The sequence below is a fragment of the Rhea pennata genome, chromosome 7 (assembly GCF_028389875.1).
Source record: "Rhea pennata isolate bPtePen1 chromosome 7, bPtePen1.pri, whole genome shotgun sequence".
Classification (NCBI taxonomy): domain Eukaryota; kingdom Metazoa; phylum Chordata; class Aves; order Rheiformes; family Rheidae; genus Rhea; species Rhea pennata.
The window spans coordinates 22455146-22474076 of record NC_084669.1 but is presented as its reverse complement, the minus strand read 5'-3'; the positions used below and the strand labels follow the sequence as shown (position 1 = coordinate 22474076).

Below are 18931 nucleotides of genomic sequence, written 5' to 3'. Positions count from 1 at the left end.
GAAGCACTTCAGTGAATACAGGTAATTAGTCTGGGCATATCAACCATCCAGCCAGTGGTATTTGGTCACTTTTCAGGGGAGTACCCATGAGGAACTTTGTTTGCCTTTGATTGCCAAGCTGCATGCCACCATCTTGCTTCACAGCTTTTCTTACCATGGCCAGTGGTATAGCTCTGCCAGCAGCTGCACCATCACAGGCAGGGTCCCTGTCACATAGCAGTGTTGTGGTTCAGGCCATCTCTGAGCAAAGCCAAACTGTACAGTAGTTTCTTCTAATCCTTCTAAACTCAATCAATAGCACCACTATTAGTAAAGGCATTAAGTTTCACAAAAGCTGGGGGATGCTTCCATGGCTTCTCCTCCACCTGCACATCAGTTTGGAGTGCACTGGTTTTGCTTAGGATGACCATGTCTGACAGCATAAGGTGTGTCCGTTTCACACCGGACATGGTCTGTTACTAGGAATGTGGGTTACTAAGCTTTGGCACAAGTTATGGTAAAGCTAAGGTAACTCAGTCTTCTATTAGAAAACATGAGAACTGAACCATAGCTTCATTGGAGCAAGAGCAGAAATGCTATAACTAGCCCTTACTCTAAAACTCAACAAAGGCTCTGCTATGTGCATGAGACAGTGCAGCTAAGGCCTCTAAGTCTAGCATATCACAAAGATTATACGTACAAAGGTCTTCTGAGGCACCAGGGACAAAGCCAGCCATGGATTCATAGAGCTCTTCATCAGAACCAGGATTCAGGGAACATTTCATCAACAAGTCAGTGGACAGATGAGCCATGGACTCATAAACAGACTCATCCTCCTCCCCTTGCATCAGCTCTTCCTTAATGTGACTCTTCAGCATATCTGCAGTTTCCTGGAGAGAAAAGAGTGCAAGAAAAAATGTTCAAGTTTGTATGTTCAAGTATGTCTCCAATAGGCATGGACACATGGAAAAGCCTAAATACTAATGCAATAGGGTGCCAGCCACACTAAAGCTGGCAGATCTATCACCCATCATTCAGACAATGTTAGAATGTCTGTTAGAAACAGTTATACAAAATTTTCCACTAAAAATAAAGGCAAATAAAATCTGCTCAAGAATCATGTGATCTGAGCAGAGAAACTGCTCATTACTGTGAAGTGTGTAGGCTGAAAACAAGTCAAGTGAAAAAGGAAGGTTAGACCCCCCCCAACACACCTAACAACCAAATACAGACAACTGCCTGATGCAGCTGGTCCACTTTGTAATCTGGAAGAAGCCAAAGGGCTGATTTCTAAGCTGGCTCAAAGATAACAGAATTGTGAATTGAGCCTCACACAGAGAAAGCAAGTAAGGATGGACCGTCACACGAACACAAGAAGAACTGCACTTCAAGTGGAACAGGCAGACTTCATAGATAGATTGTAAAAGAGCTAATAATCAATCTATACTGTACTATCACTAATCAAAGAGCATCTGGGGCTGCACCTACCCAACCACACCCCATTTTGCTGTACTACTCCCTAAAGCAAGTGGGACGAATGCACTGTATTTTTGCCTAGATCGGGGGTTAGAAAAGCCTCACACCAGGTACCACATACCTGCAGAAACATCATTAGATGGGTGGGTCATAAGCAAATCAAGCACGGCAGGCTTCCTTTTTTTTTGCTCTCTCCAGATACCCTAAGAACTTCCCTGGCTTCAGAGATGAATCCAACTCTCCAGCGTGGAAGCTTTCATAGTGGCTGGACATTGCTTTCTACACCTTTCTATACCTTACCACACCACACTGTGCCCTTTGCTACCCCAGTATTCCTGCTCCCACAGCACTTTAAATGCCAAGCTTGATGCCACTACCCACACCTGCTACCCACAGGGCAGCATGGAAGGACCACTGCTCCCTCTTACCACATATTCATCAATGAACTGGCGGAGGTCTTTAAAGCCATGCTTTTCTGCTATGGTGTTCGGATAGTGGCCGTATTTGTTGGCTACACTGTAGGCCTGCAGTGCTCCGGGGCATGTAAGCAGCAGGGCGGTGAGGTTCTTCAGCCCGTATCTTGCAGAAAAGTGAAGCAGTGTCGGCAACTCTTCATCCCTCTGATCTGTGAGAACAAAGGTCCTTTAAAAAGCTAAGCTTCTCTCTAGCAGGAACAGAGCCAGTAGGCGAGAAATAGACTTCCTAGCAAAGACACAGACCAAAGCAGGTACGAAAGCCCTGAAAAGTATATATATCATTTCAAAATGGACCTAGCTCTGCATGAATAAACTATCAGAGTTAACTAGTGCATCTCCAAGTTTGAGTCCTATGATCTTTAGTGGGAATTTTGCACTGTAATAGCTGAAGATACGTAGAATCACATGATTGGAAGGACCTCCCCTAAATCATCATTCCAGCAGGAACCAGCTCATGTAAGACAGGCATGTCATAGTGCCACACTCATCTAGCTAGTAAGTGCCCATTCTGCACATTAGTGCAGAGTCATAAAGTTGGGGAGAAATGCCACATATGACTGGGAGGAGGGCAAGGGAGAAGATACTGGATACATTTGGGGGCATCTTCTTTTCATTTTGGTTGTTTGAAGCTGTCCATGTGGCTCTATCTGTCACAATGCAAAACATGAAACTGAAGCATGTACTAAAAAGAGTTACCCAAAACCAAAGAGCAGTCCCTTTTCTGTAGGCATCATCAGAATTTTAGCTTCCTGGCTAAGACCCAACATTTCAAGATAGCTTGTGTATGTACTATGTACTGCAGTGTTAAGGAGCTCCAAGACATCTTCAAGGAACACAACTGTTGCAGATGATGTTTATAAAAAAAAAAAAAAAAACGCCAGCACCACCACCAACAAAAAACCTTTCAACTTACTTGTTGTCATATCTTCTTCTTCCAGCTGGTTGATTCCAAACAGGTGTAAGCCACTGGCAGGAATGTTCTTCTTCAGTGACTCAGTCAGCAGTTTGTCCAGTGCTTCTATGCTGTATGGCACGATTTTAAAGGCCTAGAGGTAAATAGAAAGTGATTTTATTTGGGGAAATTTGAAAATTCAGTTAAGTAGAGATCTATAAGGTGATTTGGAAAGGTTTATTTAACATGCATCAGAAAACACCAGACGTAAATTACAGATGGTGCCAATGTTCAGATCAAAAAAAGAACATGAACAGCTTCTTGGTCCAGAAAGAGTATCATAGATCTGAACAGATGAGATTTTATTCTCTAAAGCACAGTAAGCAAGACAGAATGCAAGGAGAAAGGTAGTCATGTAACTGGAAGGAGGGAGGACGATTACTTCCTACTTCCTCCATTAGTATCATCTCACTTCTGAAACGGTGCCAATGAAGGGTAATTCCTGCTTTAAGCAGGAACTAGTTCGTTGTGAATTACTCTTGTGTACACTTTGGGTTTGGCTTTTGGAACCAGTTCTTAATCAAAGACTGTGAAGCATGCCGATTTCCCAAGTAGAGGCACAGTCCAGTGCCTATACATGCTCTATAACTTGAACTAAAAAGGAAAGGGAGAAGAGACTCATCAGCCATGACTATGCTGGTGACTATCAATACTCTGTAGACTTCTGTTTTGTAGCTGATCAGGGACATGCAAACAGGCAGCAAAGGCAACAGAGCTAGAGAACTTGCTCATGAAATCTTTACCCCTCCAATAGTGTTCAGGTACCCTAAGTGTTCAAAATATGTCATGACTGTCAGGACTGTCTTTAAAAAATAGGTATTAGGAATAATTTCAGTTACTTTTATTTTACTCTATTTCATTCACATAGCGAGAATCTTTGCTACCTTTTCACATCTTTTCCAAAAACCCTTAGGTAGAGATTTCCAAATAACCTATTTCTTCATGTACTTCTGTTGATATCAAGTTCTGTCATTCTAATTTTTCAAGTTACACTTTTGCTAAAAGAGGATGTTGTTAGGCTACCCCCAAAATAACCTCGCATTTCTTATTTTCAGAAGAGCTATCTCATAGCCGGCATTTTTGTTTATGTCCACTTGTCTGCCATCTGAAACAACTGGTTTCCAAAGCAGCTGAATGCTAGAATCATTACCTGGCACATGAACTGCACTGGGTTAGCTGCATTAGCCAACAGACTGCTGATTTCCTCCATATCAGTATGATAGACGATGCTTGTTTCTCCCACCATCAGGTCCCCTGAATATATCTGCATAGGCACCGTCCCAGAGGTTAAATCTTCAAAAAGAAAGAGAAGAAATCACCATTAAGAATAAACAATGGCAATGAGTCTGCATCAAGTGACCTGAGGATAGGAGAGGTGTGGAGATGCCAGCTGTATACCAGAAGAGTTTATGTTGTAAATTCACAAAAAGATATGAAAAAGAGGAGGTTGGTCAGAACACCAGGTAGGAAAGTACTTTGGAAGCACAAGAGCGATGTTAATGCACATTACCGCTGACCTGCTGGGTCCTCTGTTAACCCTAGTCTGGCCCTCTAATGTTAACAGCACATCACCCCAAATTACAGAACCTTACAGCCTCCCTAGTTCTGGAGTTTCACTGGAGCAGTCTCCAAATCATGCCATAGAATATGAGAGCTGAGGAAGAAGGGGCAGGAACTGGAAAAGTCACTAGAAATTTTGCATCCCTCTCAGCCTTACTAGCTTCTGTGAATGAAATCAACTTAAAAGAACTCTAGTTCTGCAACTTTACCCAGGCACAGAAATTATCTCCTACATGAGCCTTGGGAGCTTCTTGATTGTATTCCCAGAGTGCACTTATGCATCTATTCTTCCTCTCTGAAACACAAGTATTTTGAATCCAACTGAAATTAATCTTTCTCTGTATATATGCCTGATTGTGACAAGTCGGGAAACCACTGAAGGAGTAACTCTGTCACGTATGTAAGGAATTACAAGTTTATTTCTCTTACTGTTAGAAACCACAGGATTAACATACTTAGCGACTTCATCAGTACAAAATTCCTAATAATAATACAAAGTGCAAGTTAGTTTCCAGGTCCATGTTTAAATTAGAGGCTTTAATTTAGAACAGATTAAGTTGAACTTTTTAATAAGGCTGAGATTACCATCCTTAAATCCTTTAATCCATTAATTGACCAAAGTCAATTAAATAAAACCATCCTGGGAATCTGCTATAAATCTGTAAGACTCTTCTGAACTCTTGCCCCTAGACAAGTGAACCTAAAGCTCAGACAACCTGAACTTCTGTAAATGTAAGTATCTAGAATAACTGAACAACTCTGATTTCAAAGGCAAGCTAGGATAACCAGTTTCAGCTCTGATCTCACACAGTTCCTAAAACATTAAATATGTGCTGTCATAATCAAGAAATTATTTATGGCACTTAACCTTCTCCTGACACTCTGCCAATACTAACATGGTGGTGGTAAAAACACACAGTGCTTTACAAGCTGTAATCTGCTCTCTGAACTCCCAGTAAGACGCCTTCACATTGCCACCCTACTACTACTGAGTAATAGTAAACTAGAGACTCCAAGCAGCAATTTCTCTCAGGTTCACACCACAGAAGCATCACAGATGGGAGTATATATTCAATATTTCCTGGCCTATGATTTTCCTGTGTTACAATCCCTACATTGTACCTCTCTGTCACTTTACATGATAGGTATGTTAGGAGAGAAAGGAAGGAAAGGAAGTTAAAAAAAAAAAAAAAAATTCTCAACCCAGCTTACTTGGAGCCTCCACAGAGATTGTGTACTCATTCTCCATCTTGGCCAGTACTCGCACAGATGATGCATTCTCTGGAGAGAATTCGACTTCAGTTTTCACTTTGCCATCTAGTTTACATCTCATGATAATATAAACTGTTGTCTGCACCTAAAAGCAAAGGCATTAGTTCACAATGTAAGAGCATTTACTTTGTTGAAGTCCTTTTTCTAAGGATTTTGTTGTCATTGCAACTACCACATAAATTATCATCAATTATTTCTGTGGTCCTGAACAGTTTTCAGAAGCTTTTTCCAGTGATGGAGTAACCAGGCAGCTGGTTTCTTGTTATAGACTTGCACTAGCATAAATGCAGACCTTAAGCTAATAAATTCTGTGACATCAGAAACTCTTTCTTGCCATTTAGTCTGAATTATATCAGCCTCTTTCCTCAAACAGCACAGCCCCATTCCAACCAGAAAAAAAGGAATGAACTTTGAATTTAAATGAACATCTTTCAGAGATGAAAGGGTTTGCAGCCGCTTCCTCAGATTATCCTTATTTTCTCTATTTGTCTTTAGCCAGGGCTTTGTTTAAAAGGCAAAATTTTCAGGCTTTAAGTAAAAGCAGAGGCTCCCAGAATCATATGATTCCTTCAGTTGATGCTTAAAGAAAAAACACCAAGAGAATTTTTAAATCCCATGAACTAGCAAAACTGATACAAATAAGGGAAAAATATCTAACATTGCCTCAGTGCACTGGAGCTTGAATCTGCCCCTACCACAATCATATGAGGAGGAAATAATGTAAAATAGCAGTCACACTTCAGTGAACCTTTGCTGAATTGCTAGCTTTGATGTTTCCTCTGACAAACAGTCCCTCCCACACTGGTGCTTTACACCTCAAAACTATACAATGAAAGTCCAAGCTACACAGATTTGAAAGTACACCACAGAGGAGGTGAAGCTAGTCATGCCATATGCTTTTCTCCTGGCATGTGGTATTACAGGTTTTCTGTCTGAGGAAATGTTACACTAAGAAATGGTGTTTTTCAGACAGGAAGCCACGATCCAAGCTCTTTGCAGGCACCTGCAGAACATGCAACAGAACTTGCTGGATTAGACTGCATCTGGTTTCTGGAGTTTATTGGTTCATTACATCACCTTGCTCCACTTTCTGCCCCCAAAGCTTACCAGATGGGGATTCAAGAGTGTGAATCTGCCTCACAATACACAATACAAGCAATGAGGTTAATGAGACTGTCAAGAAATAACACTGCAGCCTAGAAAACACTAGATATTGCATGTCACCTAGCTATTTTCTCACCCTAAGGAAGTGAGCTCATGAATCACACACTGAAGGCAGGGGACTGTGGGTGAAGGCAGCAGAAAAGGAATTAGGGACTACTCCCCAGGCCAGTATGCTGTGCGTAACGCTGTGCATTAAAGATGTCCATAAAGTGTTGCATCAGCCCACAACAAGAATGCTGTCAAGGAGTAGAGATACAGTACCCCACAACGTATGTGGTCAGGCTGCACGACTGGACAGTCCCCCACACTCTTGGATGACCCATGCTCTTCATTCATGGCAAGTCTGGAGGAGTAAACTGGGTTCTTCTCGTCTTCTGCCTCTGTATCAGTCACAGAGTCACAGCCCGAGTCTAAAATAAAGCATACAGAATCCTGTTACATCATTCTCATTTGCTGAAAATGCATGGACACATCATGCATGTCCTGAGAAACAGCCTAGAAGAGAATGGGGTAAGAGGTGGAGGGAGGGGAACTTGCAGCACTTCTCAAACTAATGCTCAGAAAAGGGGATCTAGGTGAAAAGGGGAAACTACAGAGTTTCCTTATTCATTCCCTATGGGGACTGCTGGGGGACGTTTGCAAAGACACAGAAGTGGTGGAGCAGCACCGAACGTGCTTAGGCAGCACAAAGCAAGTCTTTGTTGAGATGGGCAGTCCCTTCCTCACAGTAGACGGGAAAATTAGTACGTCAACATCTAATATAAGAATGATTGTTCAGCAACTGGAGTCATCTGGCTCCAGCTGTGCTTGGAGTGCATGGCAAGAGGATAAGCAGCAGCCTTCAGAGTCCTCCTCTCCTAAAGAAAATGAAGGAAAACTATTCTTCTTTAATTTCAGTGTTGTCCTTAGATTTCTGGGTCCTGCTTGAATTGCTTATTGTATCTCCTGAGTTCACAGTTGTGCCAGAAAGTACAACATTAAGCAGTACCCTGAAGGAAACCTGCTCCTAAAGCAAGAACTGTAAACACATATATCTATGTGAGAGTGAACTCATAACATACCAAAGCCTTTGGGTGGAAGAATCACAGTACTCTACTCAAACAGGCCCAAGAGGAAAGAAAAATACATGTAACCCTACATTCTGCGCACAGAACAATGGTATCACTCCTGTTTCCCAAGAACCTTTTTTTTTTTTTTTTTTTTTTTTGATAAAAGAGCAAATTGAATTGGTATCACAAAAAAAAGTAGCAAGAACTAAGATAGCTACATAGATTAAGTTCTCCTATCACAGCTAGAAATTACTTTTCTAGGGAAAATAAAGGACAGCCAATTTTGTATCCATTTAGCAGATAGAATATTAATCTAATTTCTACCTCTTCATACCATTTTTCCCATCTACTAAAAAATGAGGTGAAAGTCACTGACTTCCCTTGCTAGAAGACTGGCATGAATGCTTAAAATTGTATCTCCCACAGCCAAAATTTCTAAGTTCCCTGAAACTAACAGTGTTGTTCCAGTGTTTCAGGGAACTCAGAAATCAGTTAGGAATTTAAATCTAAATGAGTTCATTATTATTACTCATAAAGATTTAAGCTTAGGATATTCAAAATCCTCTTTCTTGTCACATGCACTTTTAAAAAATATTTTCTATACATTTAAATAGAATTTTATGGATTATATAATGGATTTTTTTTTCAGGAGACAGGTTTTATGCCTCAAAAGTTTAGCAAACTGTTCATCTAAAAACTTTGTTAAATAGTGGTACACACATTTAGCATGTGAATCACTCTACATAGCAAGTAATCTTACTTGCATGAATACAACTAAATTGTTGCCTAAATGTTTACTGTAGGAAGAGAGCAGAGACAAAAATTTGCTGCTCTGCAAAGTTCCAGCACGGCATCACCGCCAGCATCAACGTTTCTTAAATCTACAAAAGCACTTGTAATTTAGCAACCAGATTTCAAAGCTGCACCAATGCTAATATACAGATTTGACTAAGAAAAAAAAAATACTTTGACATGGGGTTACATGCTGAAGGTAGCGTTTTAACTTTCAGGCAGCAGTACTAAGTATTACTGAAAATGGACTGAAGTTTTAAAATTCCTTAGCTCAGTATTTTAATTGATACTGTCCACAGTCATCGGCTGCAAGAGCCAGATCCGAGTTTTGGGAATCTTCTCTTGGGGAAAGGTGCACTGCTCCCATCTCAGAGTGCCAGGTTGTCCAGCTGCACAGGAGGAAATAAAGTGCTGGTCCCACATCCTCCACAGTACCTGCCACTTCAAGCATTTGGTATAGTTATTGGAATAGACTCTCTTTAGTCTCTTTTAGTCATTTCCATTATGACTAAATTAGAAAGAATAAGTCCACTGCAGGTAAGAGAGCTAGCACTGACCAAATCACAGCAAACTATTAAAATCCTGAAACTTATGCATGAGCTCACACTTGCATATATCTTGATACTAAATGCATCATCCCCCACTTCATAACATGGAATTGTCAGTGTGGTAATTTGTACTTAACTTGCCTAATGTATGTTCCATTTCAGAGGAGAGTAAAACCTAAAGCTGTGGACCTCAGGTAAATCATCCTCAGTAACCAAGGATAAGAGGGGAGCAAGTAGTTACAAATTAGCAAATGAAGGAGATTTACAGGAATCTGTACTTGAGCTTTTGAGAAATTCTAGCATTGCTTGACCCTGTGCTGCACTTCTGCATTATTCTAACAAAGCTGATTGCCTGGAGGTCACGTAAGAACAGAACTGTTAGGTAATATGGGAAGAAACAAGCAATGTTATTCAGTTGTTGGATTAACAGCTGATGGAACAGGCACTCGGATTTTCACACATGAATCATTCATTTGTTTTTTCTCTCAGAAAATTCTGAAATTGCATATTACCAACTTCCCCTATAAGCAGCCAAGTGATGCTACAGAAGACATCTTGCAAGTTCCATTCACATTAGCAATTTGTGAACATGCAAGCATCAGATGAGGAAACCCCCTTATTACTTTTGATAACAGTTGCAACACTGAAGTGGCACGTGTTATTAGATCAGGACTCCCGCTCACAAAGACACTTGAGAAATGAAGCACATTTGCATATATACATCCAGCAATTATATTGCCGGACTGTCAGAATGACACCCAGGTTAGAGAGGTCATCACTGAGGAAATCAGACTCATCAGAAAGTTAAGAGAATACCTGAACTGAGCTTCTTCATCAGCAGCTGCTGTAGGTCAACAACTCTTGGTTATAAATGGCTCTGCACAGAAAGGCCTTTCTGTTCCCCTTTAAATGAAGGCTACCTCGGGCCACGCCTGACACTGAAACATTCGTGAGAACAGCAACTACGCGAGGAGATGCGGTCCAAGAAACCCAACCACATTTCAGTTTGAAGAACGCACTCGCCTCCAGGAAGTATTAGTAGTTGAGTTACAGAGAGCAACTCTACACAGGCCTCTTCTAGTCTCTCCTGCCTGGCTCCCCAGAGAGCTGCCCTGCCGACTGCAGAAACTCACCCTAGGGAAAATGCCAGGGAAAGCATAGGACTGGCTACAGGCTTCTGGAGACATTTAGTAGCCTTAGAAAATAATACGAAGCAGGCAGTTATTTTAATCTGCTGTTCTACAGAGCATACAGCTTGCTGTCATCCATTTCCTCCTGGCTAAGCTGGCTGACTATCTGCCTGGAGCTGGCAGCTGTGGTTTCTCAGTACTCACAGCTCAGCTCTTACACCACAGGACACGTGAGCTCTCGGAAGGAGTCAGCAGCTTGTCCAGAGCACTTCAGCTAGTTATTAATGCAAATGGCATGACTGAGCAATGACCTGTTCTCCATATGTAGGCTACCACCTTGGCATCTTTGAACGCTTCCATTTTTCCCATTGACCGACTCTCTAGCAGAAACAAGTAGCTTTCACAAAACCTCAGACTCTCACCTCAGTGCACCCAGAGCAAGAGAGAAGGCCCTCAAAGAGAGCTCCTGTTATTGCCTGAGGCTCACAGCTGGCCAGCCTCCTTTTCCAAGCATGAACAAGGACATCAAGGCTCCCTGAGTAACTCCAGCTGCATTTACTGGAAGTAGGCAAAGTACTGCTAAAGAACTCTGAGGAGATGGGAAAGTTACCTTTCATCATGCTAACCTCAACACCCCTGCTTTGCCAAAGAGATACACATTCAGCAATGAAACAGCTCGTAATAATCCCTCTGTCTAACAGGTACTATAGCAACACTGTTATTTCCCTTTTCAACAGAAAGGGGAGAAAAACATGTAGGAAAGCAGCAGATAAGAAGAAAAAAACAAAACGTAAAATCTTTTAAAACTGTCTTTAAAGAACAAATAAGGTATAGAACATCTCACTTTCCTTTCCAACACCCCTTCCCCTCCAATCCCGCATCCTAAGCAGGTTGGTTTTGGCACTACGCTTATAGATTTAAGTGACAGATAGTCAGTTCTACAAAGCAATGGCCACATTTCATTAGTCCTGTAAAAGTGATTTTGGAAGTTAAAATAAACTAGTTTTCATCTTTCATGAAAAAGCAACCTATAGGACCAATCCATAAATCTAGGCTAAGTTTTGCTTGAGTGTGTTTGTTCACACGTGTGTGTCTCTTAGGGAAGTTGTAGCCTCACGAAGAGCACAACTGGATTACTAAGAGATCTGCTGACAGAACTAGAGTTTCAACAAGTTGTGAGAAGCTGGAAGATACAGCTGTGTTTACCTTTCTAACTTACTACAACAATAAATATCCTTAAAACTCAAAAACCTACTTTACTCCACAGTTCCTCTATAAAGTACATCCCATCCTATCTTAAGGAGATTATTTTCCTTTATTATATTTTAGATCAACAAACATATAACTGAAAAAAGAAAAAAAGTCTATGCAGTAGAGTGCAAAAGGCTTTCATGACCATCATTAAAATTTAACCCACGTGAATGAATCTGTTCACTTTTCCTAGCTCAGCATTCTGAGACTCTACTTCCAAGTTATATTTTAGTTTCATCTTCAAAATGAACAAGTATTTGAAGTTGAGTCACCAAAAGTTGTTTACCCTATGCCAAGGGCAACTCCAAGTCACTCCTGTAAATATTAGCATTACAGATAAGAAAATGGTCAAAAAATGCCATGCTTGTGCAGGAGGAACAGGAAACCTAGCACGTAGTTCTGAGAACAGTGAGGTTAAGAAAAGAAAACCAGAAAAGCCACAATGATGGAGAGGACAAAGAAGGGAAAGCACGGACAAAAATTTGAAACGATACTAGATGCTAGAAGAGAGAGTGATAAAATAAAAACCTAAAGTAGCTGGGAAAGCAGCAGAGAATGGTAACTATGGGATCAAAGGCACTTTCTATGGTGGTATTCCAGTTTAGAAACAAATGTCACCAGAAGTTTCAGCTGCTTGGGCTGGGCTCAGGTTTTAATTATTTACAAAAATTCAGCACTAACTAGTAAATTGTGGGTTTATGTTATGGTTCTGACCTTGATCCTATTGTACTAGGTGCAACAAACACAAATTCCATTGCTTCTCCCTTCCAAACATTACAGTCAAACCTCAAGCCCAGATAGACAAAAGCATGAGGCTGCATGGCCCTTATTAATATATCAGATAAGTAGGACTAGAGGAGGCAAAGTCAGCAGTGAAACAACCATGATCAGACTGATTGTACCTTGCATGACACCTCCTATGCAGAAGCACAAGGCGGAGTCCCAAATGGGAAGTCCTTCTCACATTAGCAATGGATGGAAACACAAACTAGATTAACACACCACTAGAATTCTTTACATGGATCCAACACCACACAGGTAACAGCTGGAAAACTGCCTACCACACATTATCTGCCCCAGCAACGCTCCTCAGCCTGCTCTGCCCTGATTGCACATGACTGCAGGAAACAGCTCTTCTAGCTCAGTTCAGGTTTGTTGGCTTGTAGCCCCCCTCTCTCAGCAGCTCAGGAAGGAACACTCTTGGTCCGTAATGTTGCACACTGTCTGAGGAAACCATCCACAAAGATCCAAGTGCAAGTAAGTCTCATAGCTCAACAATTTCCCCAGGACGATAAGTGAACATAAGTGATCCTATTACAGAATAAAGAGGAAATTGCAATTCATGACCTTCTGCAAAACTCTTTCAAACACACAGCTCTTGCTCATTCACTAGCAGCACTGAGCTAAGAGCAGGACCTTTAATGGAAAGGACTGGATGCACCTGAGATGACAGTGATTCTTCCAATTGCAACATGCAAGATCTCAGGGAACAGATGTAGTCTGAATCCAGCATGGGTTTCCCTCCAATCCCAGCAAAAGGCAGATATTCCACAAAGTACAGGTTTCTCAAAATACTGTTCTGAGATCCATTGACAAGTTCTGCTGTTAGAAATCTCATCAGACAGCCTTGCGTAGTCCTAGAGAATATCTTCTTCCATTACCTAATAAAGCACATGAGTAGCAACACTCCCCCTACAGAGCTGCTTTTTGTCCAAATAAATAAATAAATAAGTAAAGATTCTGCTTCAGCTCAAACATACAGCTCACTCCAAAGACTTACAGTGGTTTAACAAAACAGCTGAGCTGCAAAAATGATCTGTGCACTTGATTGGGAGCAGATGTTCACAATATAAAGAGCTGTAGCAGTTTAAAACGCTACTGTCCCTATCACTGCCCTCCTCTCTCATCCTGCTTCCCCTTCTGTCTTTACTTGCACCAGAAGCTACAACCCACGCAGCAGAACCAGTGGAGAAGAATGTGTGTTTGGCTGCAGTGAGATGACCAATAACTTTGCTTGAGCTGCTGACAACAGAGAGGTTAAGCTAAGCTGATAGCCTTGAACTTCAAGATGAGGAGGAACATTTATACATTTCACTCATGACTACTGCAAAGTCAGTAACTGCCAGCTCTGGGGTAAAATGCACAGTCCTTATAACACAGAGAAGATATGTCCATCATAGCTTTCATAACCATGTCTACAGCCTCCTACAAGAATATTTAGCTTACAGTTCTTTCATAAAGGTACAAGCATATTTTTCACATCGTATCTGCTCAAGCTAAAAGCATGTTCAGCTATGATGGTTCAGCACTTGCAAGCTGACTCACTAAATTTTATGAGCTCTGTTAGCCTTAGCATCTTAGAGAGCTTCTGAAGAAGGTGCAGGTTCTGGTCACCCCCTGTAGTTGCCAGACACTGTGTGCCTTATCAAAATCTCAAAAAAGAGGAGCTAGAATGGTTCACTTCAACCGTTTATGCCAGGAGGAGACAATACTGAAAAAATGCAGGCCTGCTTGAGGATTTCTTAGGGTGCCGAAAATCAAATTACATCAGTCACTGATTGAAGTCTTCCTGAGCAACTACATGAGAGAAATAGGAAAGTTCAACCTGCTGATTAATTGCCTCCCATTTATGCAAGATGACCTTGCTTCAGTTTGTCAGCGCAATGCATATCCCTCGCATGACAGAAAAGACTGTCCACATAAAAGCCTACAAAGCTGAAATTCCACCTAGGACAGCCGGGCATGTGTTTTAGAAATGTCCTACTAGGAGGTCACTGTTTGATTGAGGGTACAGTTCTACAAGCAGCCTCAGTAGATATAAACTCACTTTACTACTGAAGGGGGTAGTCCTGCCCTCCCTCTCCTTCACAGTCTTCCTTGGAGTACCACTCCTGCAGTCCTGGGCCCAGTCGTCAGACCATGAGGTTGTTTAACCAGATCAAAGCCAGAGAATGAGGTCTCAGACTACTCTTTTTTTTGCAGCAGTCCAGGCTAAGATCAGCCTATGCCACTGATGAAACCTCTCCCTGAGAAACTCAAGGTACACTGATATCCTCAGGTCACTTTTGAAAAAAAAAGTGTCCAAAGTTTTTTGTAGTAATGATGAACAGCCATGTTCATCTAGGAAGTGCAGCCCTAGAAATAAAAAAGCTTTACAAGTGCACAACAATCTTTGTCTTTCAAACAACCTATCAGCCTCACACTTGTCTTTAGACCTGCTCTGTAAAGCATATATTATTTGACCAAGAACTTCTGAAACAATCGTGCAGAAATTACTTCAGCTCTTCCAAACTTGGAAGAAGCCATCAGTGATGGCCACCAGCCTCTTTGCTTAGCCTTTTAAACAAGTGTTTTAAAGTCTTTCAGTTTACTTTGGCGGATGTTTAAAAATAGGCCTAGTCATTACCCGTACACAGCTTGTGGGGAACTTATCAAAAATGTAAACTACAGGTAAATATTTTTAGTATTTGTGATGTGCATGAAGTCTTTTATAACCTGATACTTTCTAACCACAACATCTTCTGTACTTTCCAAGTTCTGAGCTATCATTTCATTACGTTAGTCTAAAAAGGTAGAACACAGCTATTCTAACTTTACTTGATTCTTATACAGTCATGCAAGACAAACAGTGAGCTATCACTTTTAATTAGCATAAACTGGAAGTTTATGAAGGACCCTGATGGCAAACAATGCATCCATTCTGCAGCTGGGAAGACTATTTCAACTGCTGGATCCTGCTTGCTACAGGTGGATAAGGATGTCTGTGCCTTTCTCTCAACACCTCTTGGGGGACTTAGTTAAATTTCTCTAATTGCTTTGACCAGCTCTCCGAAGTCTCCAGCATCAGTCATTTATAGCCACACTAGTGTTTATAAGGAAGGGCATGCTATCAGTGTGTTCTCTCAACCGTAACTCCTGTGTAAGAACGTCAAAGTTTCCTCTCCTTGAGGGGCACTGAGAACCAGCCAGGCCACAGAGCTCCCATACAGTGAAACAGGCTCATTGCACCCAGAAGCCTGACTAACACATCATCTGTTCCTGTTCAAAGAGCAAGGTCAATGAAGCGTAGTGTTGAAACAGAAGATACAACAGAGAAAAATAAGTTTTTGAGAATTCACTTAAATTTAGCCCTTTAGAAAAGAAAAAGGAGAGAGATAGGGAGGGAGGACTGCAATGCGACACACACAGAGACGGAAGTAGACAAAAATGGTCCCCAGCCAGTTTCACATCTCCCTGTCCTTTCAAGTTCGTACATCAATTCCGGTCCTTTCCTATCTCCACCTTGCTTCCTTCTGTGCATTTCCAATATCCAAACAGCCTTTGGAGATGCAAGCAGAGATCACAAACTAGCACAGACATCTATGTCTGATCTACGGTTCCTAGAACTTCCTCAGGGCCAAAATGGTTCCTGCAGAGAATGGCAACTGCATGCTGGAGACTGGCATCTCTGCAGGGACCTTGTGAGGATGGGGGAGCACAGTGTTGTGGCTTGATGAGATCTGCTGGTGAAGTAAATTCAACGCAAAGATCTAGCACAGACAAGTGAAGACTCCTGCAAGGCAACAGGACCAGTTTAGAGCCCCATGAGCTGAAATCTGCTGACAAAATGGAGCCTCAGAGGTATAGTGTTAGCTCTTTAGCAATATAATAGCTCCCAAAGCATCATTCTCTTTAGGACCAAAGACTAAGGAGTTTTTTTTCAGAGAGGTACTGATCTGACAGATGGCTTTGCATTCTCCCTCTCCGAGTGGAATACTAGGCATGCCAAATCAACTCATAGATGTCTTCTTGACTGCTTTGTTTCCAGGTTTCATCATTTCAAAGGGTGGCACAATCTCCTACAAAGTACTCAGCCTTGTCATGCCTCTTCCTAGTGAGATTCCTTTGTGCATCCAGTGTCACTGAATGTGAGGCTTGATGGCTGTGTCTTACACAGCATAAAAACCAGCACAGGGAAGAGCTGCTAACACAACTCAGGTCTTGTACTGCCTCCACACGCAACAGCAAGCTCCACAGGCGCTTAAAATTACAGTACAGCACTTCTTGTAGGATGTTCCCATAAAGGACAGAGCGGATCTGCGAGGAGAGAGGCTACAATTCCCATTTTATAGCACACGTACTGTCCTGTAAGCTCAACACCCTTCATACAGCCCTACTAGTAAACCTGAATGTGGTCCTGAGTAAAGTGCCACACAAATACATGCCAGACACAAGACACAATGCAACAGATACACATCAGCTGTTGTGAGAGAAATTGTTACCAACTCCACTTGTAGCAGAGAGCCCCAACACCTGGTAAATGGTTGTAATAGGCACCTGAGATAAGATCACCACTGTCCTATGCTGAACTATGCAGCTTTGTTACTAGTTAGTGGCTTTTGGTGAAAAGTTGCGCTTAAAAAGTATTCAATTTGAATTAACATATTTCTAAGAGAGGAAGAAGAGAAAGGGTGTTGAAAATCATCCACAAAAGCCACAGACTAGTCTTCTAGGTTATTATGGTATTTTCTTTGCTGTTCCACAGGACATCTTAAGTACAGGAGTGTCACATCAGATAACCCTGGAGTTTACTGCATTTGTTATGAGTTATGAGGCAGAAGATCATAAGTGTATCAAGGCATAACACAGAGAGCAAGCTTGTCAGAGCAATCAAAGGGACAAATGCGTACACTGCTCCACAGAGAGACTATTGGCGAACGAGCTGTTCCAGGGGTGGGGGAGGCAGGAGACCACTCTGCCTTCAGGCAGAAATCTCAAGGTACAAAACAAGTATGAATCTATGAATCCTCACTAGACAAGCCATTTTTTACTAACTACAAAAGTAACGGGAGGGCAGAGCACTTCCTGCCACACTTAAAATTTCAATGGGAATTTAGGGCTCTAGCAACAGGCACCTATATTTAAATCAAGAGGTTTCCAGAAGACCAATGGCAAAAATGCAAATAAAAAGTAAAATCTTGTCCAATCATTTGACGAGCCATGTTATATCACCACCAAGAATTCATAGCACATCTTGCAGATGTACAGGGAACAAAAAATACACTCCTGACCTTCCTGCTGACAGTGAGGTCATGTTTGAGGCACAAGAATATTCACGGGATCATTGGATAATTCAGGCTGGAAAGGGACCTCAGGAGCTTTCCAATCTCCTGCCCAGAGCAGCCTCAGCTCTGAGATCAGACCAAATTACTCAGGCTTTATTCAGTTTGGCTATTATTATTATAGTTATCACTATTATTATTTCATGCTCTGCAATTTACCGAAGACACACATTAGTTGCCCTGATGCAATTATATCTGCAGTTAGTTTCTTTGCAACAATAAGATTCACAAATCAAGGGCAGCTTGTGCTTTTTACTGGTTTCTTAAATCATTTGCAACCATAAGTAGCTTGCTCCGTGTATTTTAAGTAGCCTTCAGTGTAAGTCAGACCAACCCTTCTTCAAAGGTTACCATAAATCAGAATTGGAATTTTTTTGTAGTAGTGATGTCCAGAACTTAGCAATTAAAGAATGACAGAACTGTTGTGCTGAAATGAATTTCATGAGTTGAACTAGTTCATCCCCTGGATTGAAACACACATAAGAATATCCTATGCATCTGTCCAGCTTGATGTCAAACCCTGAGCAGCTTAGCCCAAGGTTTCTTTATCCTGACAGGTTGAAAAATGCTCTTAATTTCAATGCGAGTTTCTCTTGCTGCAAATTAAGCAGCTGCATGAGAACAGGAAGAACAACTAATGGCCATTTCTTTCAGAAAAACTCTTAATATAACTGTCCCCATTTAACCATCTCTTTTTTTGTATCCCAAATAAACCAAATTCTTCAAACAGTTCATTAAATTCCTTAAAGCTATACTTACTTTTTGATGAGTCATTAAGCTTATTGCCCAATCCTGGATTCAAGACTCCAGCTTGAATGCACAAAACTGAATATTTACCTCCTGTATCTTAAATGTGAGCCTCCTGTTAGCATATTCCAAAGTGACTCTTGCCTTTTTTCCAGTATTTGTGATCCATTATAACCCTCCAGCTCTTTCCTACAATCCTCCAATCTACTTACTTGTTCTACTCAATACTTTCTGCAGTTTAGCCAGACAGTGGCTTATTAAACCTTGCTCTACTGGGAACACCTTGTTTCTGGCACAAGACAGGAATATGAAGTATAAAACATTCCTGTGCGGGAGGCAGAGGCATTTCAGTGTGGAGCCAGGATGTTACTAACAGTGGAAGGAATGGAGAGAAAACCAAGGAAAAACTTGGTGCTGTTTTCTTCTGCCTGGCT

The 18931-nt window shown here is 41.4% G+C and overlaps 1 protein-coding gene across 1 annotated transcript in view; it reads right to left on the bottom strand.

Annotated features, from left to right (window-relative positions):
• PIK3AP1 (phosphoinositide-3-kinase adaptor protein 1) overlaps nt 1-18931 on the bottom strand; it is a 50813-nt gene that overhangs the window by 19524 nt on the left and 12358 nt on the right. Inside the window, exons 3-8 of the mRNA XM_062580212.1 lie at nt 7141-7289; nt 5656-5800; nt 4034-4176; nt 2845-2977; nt 1884-2080; nt 680-869 (exon numbers count right to left, since the gene is read on the bottom strand). Of these exons, the coding sequence (XP_062436196.1) occupies nt 680-869; nt 1884-2080; nt 2845-2977; nt 4034-4176; nt 5656-5800; nt 7141-7289 (957 nt within the window). The remainder of the gene's footprint in view (nt 1-679; nt 870-1883; nt 2081-2844; nt 2978-4033; nt 4177-5655; nt 5801-7140; nt 7290-18931) is intronic.